This window comes from Poecilia formosa, unplaced genomic scaffold (assembly GCF_000485575.1).
Source record: "Poecilia formosa unplaced genomic scaffold, Poecilia_formosa-5.1.2 Scaffold824, whole genome shotgun sequence".
Taxonomy (NCBI): Eukaryota; Metazoa; Chordata; class Actinopteri; order Cyprinodontiformes; family Poeciliidae; genus Poecilia; species Poecilia formosa.
In genome coordinates, this window is record NW_006800763.1 from 15,803 (window position 1) to 21,485 (window position 5,683).

The following is a 5,683-nucleotide window of genomic DNA, read 5'->3' on the forward strand; positions in this document are numbered from 1 at the left end:
CTCCAAGTCCTTTGTCTGGCCTCACATCATAAACATATATTTAACATTATAAAAAATAAGTTATTGCACTTCCAAAAAAGTGCATTGTACCCTTGAAAAATATGCATCTTTTAAGATATTCTCATTTTTCTTTACGTTTCCTGCCAAGTGGATGGATTCCAGTTGTTGGATTTGAGATGGCGGTAAGTTTCCACGTGTTATCCTGACACTCTGACGTACAGGCACCGCTGACAGGGAGTGTTGGGGGCTCAGGGAGGGGAGAAGGGTACAAAAGGAGCTGGAAGGGGGGTAGTAAAAGAGATGTTCTGCTATGCAATAACCATGGGAACATCATCGGAGAAACCACTGATCATCGGAGCATCTTCATCATCATCACCTAAGCAAAAGAAAAGAGAACACTTCAGATATAATTTAAGTGTCTAGAATTGAGTCACTCATGGTGGCCTCATGTTGACATAGCTCTGTTATGTCAGTTCTGGTTTGTTCTTTTTACAGACTTAAATTCACTCTTTTTTGCATGGTTTTTTTTCTTTTTTTTACAACTGAGAGCAGATGATTCACATAACCAGAGTTCAAATAATCCCTGAACTATGACCCCAAATCCCATGGTGAATATGGAGTGAAAACAGCCTCAAAATACCTGTGTGTGTGTCATATCAGATTTATAATACATTCAAGCATCTTTGTGTGTAACTTCGGGTAGTTGTATCTGTGAAACATGATTTGTAAACCGTAAAACGAACATTTGTGCATAACTCCGGGTACTTGTAAATATGTGGTCAAATGAATACATAAATATTAAAATAATTACAAATACAAAATAAAAGTACACACACAATTACGATTTCTACAAACGTTAAATTTCCATTATTAAAATATTAAAATAATTACGAATACAAAATAAAAGTACACACACAATTACAATTTCTACAAACGTTAAATTTCCACATACAGATTTTTTTAATTTTAACCTCACAAATCTGACAATTACGAATTCAAACTTTCTCCTAATCCTACAAATGTTAAGTACGCATGAGTCACCTGCTACGCACAGACAAAACTGCATTTACACACAGATCAGGTTACAAGTGCGGAAATGCAGTTTCACGCTTCCAATAGCCTCAGATTTGTGCATAGTGCCATTTTACAGCACAATCAATTTACTATGTTAAATTGCAATGAAAATGCTATAATTATCAAATATGACTTAAAAGAAATTTGACTTCCTAAATTAACTCCTTAAAATTGGAGTTAAAATCTTAAAGTAATTTAACAAAACTCCAAAGACCCAGGAGATTTTAAATTTTTCTTCTTTAAAAACTCCTCTTTTTAAGAGGAGAGACTCCTTTTTAAAGAGTGTATAAAAGAGCACACAGCTTTCATACTAAAAATTGGCATAGAGAAAATTTTTGAAAAGTGTGGCACACAGAAAAAAGTCAGATGTACATATTTCCTTTATACATCCTAATATGCAAGAAAAAGAGAGTAGCTCCTGGTCTGCCCTGTCCCCATCCATAACATATAAATAACTATAAATACCCAGAAGGCTGCCACCACCATGGCAATGGTCCCTTTTTGTAGTAACATAAGTATTTATAATAATAATATAAATTTTCTTTAAAAGTTGCTTTCAGGTCAAAAAAGTTATATCAGAAAGACAAAAACAATACATTTTACAGGAAAATGCAAATAGAAAAAAAATATTTAAGAAAGACAATGTTGATTAATGCAAATAGAAATGCATGTTTTAACAGCAGAGCGTTCAGCTGGGACTTAAAGACAGACAGTCACTACATTTATTAGGCATTTTTGCTGATATAAGTTGCACATTTACAGAATGGAGATGCTTTCTATTCACAAAGCTGGCATGGCTCAACTGAAGTTATGATTGTCAGACCCATCAGCAGCTCCCACAGCTCCTTCTTTGAGGCAGGGACAAGTTTGTCAGAGATTCAGGATGATATCTAACAAACTTCTGAGTAATAAACCACCAACATGTGCCAACTGATCCATATAATCTCTGAACACATGCACACAAATCCTTCTATTGACAATTTTCTCTATCAGAGCCAAAGCATTCCGCAATTACGTAGTACACCTTGGCACACCTAATACATGTGATTCTATACACACCTTGATTACCTTAAAAATGATCAAATCCGACCTTTTTGGAGTTAATCTGCTGATCCAACCTCATTTTTCTTTTTCAGTGAGAATGAAATTACCCCACAGATAACATGCATTTGAGCACACAGACCAATGCATTGCATCTTTATGTGACAAAAACTGAGGAAATTTACTATTTGCATTTGAGTGAGGTTTTCTCATTCTTTTATTTTGTGTGTGCTATGTTACTGATGAGGATGGATGTGATTCAGTTTCATTGTTTAAGCTTAAGCGATAAAAAAAATTAAATAATTAAAAGACAGGTTTTGATGCTTCTTGGTCTAAATAATATGGAACGTAGTCGGATTTCAGTGACTTTTCAGTGACTTTCAGTGAGTTTTCGCACTTGGTAGTTTGTTATTGTCCACAAAGAAAGTTTGTGGCTGCCGCACGCAGCCACGCACAAACATACAGTTTGTGTATATTTACACAAATTTCTCAAATGACAATTTGAGACAATGATAATACATAATATTGTATGTATTGCCATATGATATATATGTATTGTCATACAATATATAGATAAAATTTGTATTTGTATTTGTTATGTATTTGCATAACAAAGACATTGTTATGTATTTGCATTGCATAACAATGTAAATGGAACCTCTCAGAGGTCAGTTATGGAGGAATTTTTCTGCCATAATCCGAGACCACACATTTTCAGTCTGAAAACAGGATTTCATGTATTTTGTTCTCAAAACTTTGAATATATTTTCATGCTTATATTTTCATTTTGAAAGCATAACTGCATGTCTTTCTTTTCAAAACTTGTATTGCTTGTACTCAAAACATCTCCTCTGCTCGGATTCTCTGCTCACTTGCGAAACATAGAACTGCCTTTTTGCACAGTCGTCTAGCAACCCCTCAGCCAATAGACTGAAAGTCTTCTACTGGGTGCATTCATTTCCTTCTAGCAGGTGTGCCTGTGTGGCTCATTGACATAATATAAGAATAGACCCTGCATTGGCTGCTCGGGTGCAGGAAATACGGCGGCCATCTTGGAGCGGTTGTCCCTCCTACTTTGCTCAACCAAAACAGCAGAAGATACCTCAGTACTGCGGGATATTGTTGCTCGGATCGATGGACTATTGATGTGAGGGCTCCACAAACAACATTTCACAAGTAAGATGGACATATTATTGTGTATATTTTGTGATTAGAATATTACTTTACTGTATTTATGTCCACCGGCGAGATACCAGCTAATATTAGCTATAGTGCTTGGTGTAATACCGCGGTTCAGCCCAGCTATGAAGGCTAACTGAGATTCCGTAAATCTAAAAAAATTAATTATTCTCTAACAATGACTTGGATTATCTGACACAAGAGCCTACATTAGAAATTAAACAATGTAACATATATTATAAAACTTATATTATGTGTTATAAAATTCACCAGCAAAGTTTACACAGGTGGTAAAGACTATTATTTATATGTAATTCTTTCACTCTGTCAAAAGTAAGATACATCCTAAATCTTCCGTTTTTGTTTTGAAGGTTTCATAAAGACACAATGTAAGGAAGAAGAGGGAGATATCTTTAAAAAGAGACGGATTCACTGCACAGCACGGATGAAGCTAGAACTCGTCGGCTGATAAACATATACATATATTTATATATATGTATGTATTGTCATGAAAACTGGCATAAGGTGGTGAGATCTTTCCAGGCACACGCAGAAAACGGAGCATAAAGGCCTGAGAAATAACAGTAATCTTGCATATTGATTTAATGATGATTAAAGATGAATAAAAATACATATATATGTAATGGTTGGAATAATCTGTAATGTACATTTGAAATATGTATTCTGTATTCGTGATCTGAATAACAGTAACAATTTGATTGTTGTGTGATGATTATTGAAGTGGTGTATGATGATTATTGATGATTAGAAACAGCAACAGCTTGAGTTACAGAATAGATAAATAATGAAGAATCATACTGAGAGTTATAAGTTGATACAATGACAAATTGTTTATGTTTTATAATTACAGAATTATATTTTATAATGAATTAAAGAAATGTGATGACTGAAGATTTGAGGTCGTGAGAAATGAAGGCAGGTTCTGTTCTCGGACTGTGTCGCAATTAGGCGGGGGCGCTGGGGAGGCTCAAAAAGGGAAGTGATGGCCAGATGGCCAGCAGAAACAGGGAAGTACCGAAGAGAGTTGCTGCAATGAGTCACGAAAGAGATGATGGTTGGGAAAGGTTGGGGCTTTCCACAGACTCATCGGAATGTTCCAGAAGTCACATAGACCTCTCCCATTCACAACCATGGGCTGAGAGGATATAAAAACCAGCAGACAAGGGAAGAAACTGTTCTTTGTCCGCGGCGCTGAAGGAGAGCAACAAGAGGACGCAGTTTGAAGACCAGCAGAGGACTGCACCCTGGAACCAAGGGGAAGTTGAGACTTCGCGCCGCTAAGAAGGGACAAGATCCATCTACCCCCAGCCCTGGTTCCTGATTCGACCAACGCCTCTGCCTCAACCCAACGATCTCTACCCTACTGCAGCAGACTTGGGGAAAAGACAAAGGTCATTGATTGACGAAGATCTGTGCGCTCAAAGGACAACGGACAGTTCTGCTTTGCTTCTATTCTGAAAGGGGACTTTGCCACAACAGGACAAAGACTCTGACCAAGGACATCTGAAGATTTCTGCTGTCGGGATCAGTTGCCATCTGGGTGTGAGTTGAACTGCCCCCCAAGAGCCTCGCTTAGTTAAACTAGTGACACAGGATAGGGACAGAAAGGAAATAGGTTGTAATGGATTTAAGTTGAATTTATTGTCTTATTGCAAATTTATAATCTCTGAAAGTTAATCTGCTTGTCATTATCCCTGTTAAAGCTTGCTTAATAAATTACTTACAAAAAATTCCAATGAAACTTGTGGACATTAAGATTTATTGAGTCATTTGATCATTGGAGTTTCCCCTGATTACAGTAAAATTAGCGTACATGATTCTAGAGATGTGGTGGCTTCGTACTTTCCTTTGGTGAGTGTGAAAATAATGACCGTGGGACTTAAGTCTAAGTCACTAAATCTAATCTAGCCATTAACAAGTGCCGTTATTTTAAGGAAAAGAGCTACCGTTAACAGGAGTGGTTGTTGAAGCTACGCAGTAGTGAGGGCTACTCTGCTGACTGTTTCTCAACTGAAAAGGGTCATAACTTCTGGATTGTAGGTAGTTAGAGCTAGACGCGTCTTTTCCGCCACCAGTTTAAATAGAATATCTCTTATAAACCGACTTTGGGGTAAGACCCGGGTTTTAGAGATTTTCCGGACCTGTTAGACAGAGAACTGGGCAGTAGTCAGTCGAATGAGTGGTGAGAGAAGGGTGGGGCTGGCTATTGCGTAATAACAAAAAGTATACAAGTAAAATAACATACATGTATGCAGTGTTGTGGTACTCGAGATCGGTCTTGGTCTCGAGGCCGGTCTTAAGTCCATTTTTTGATGGTCTCGGCCTCGTCTCGGACTCTACCGCATTTGGTCTCGGTCTTGCCTCGGTC

The 5,683-nt window shown here is 37.3% G+C and overlaps 1 protein-coding gene across 1 annotated transcript in view; it reads right to left on the reverse strand.

Moving 5' to 3' along the window:
- The window catches only part of LOC103131732 (sortilin-related receptor-like), a 102,300-nt gene continuing 96,617 nt past the window's right edge, over positions 1 to 5,683 (reverse strand). The window contains exon 15 of the mRNA XM_007543436.2: positions 1 to 376. Coding sequence (XP_007543498.2) covers positions 309 to 376 — 68 coding nt within the window. The 3' untranslated portion in view covers positions 1 to 308. The remainder of the gene's footprint in view (positions 377 to 5,683) is intronic.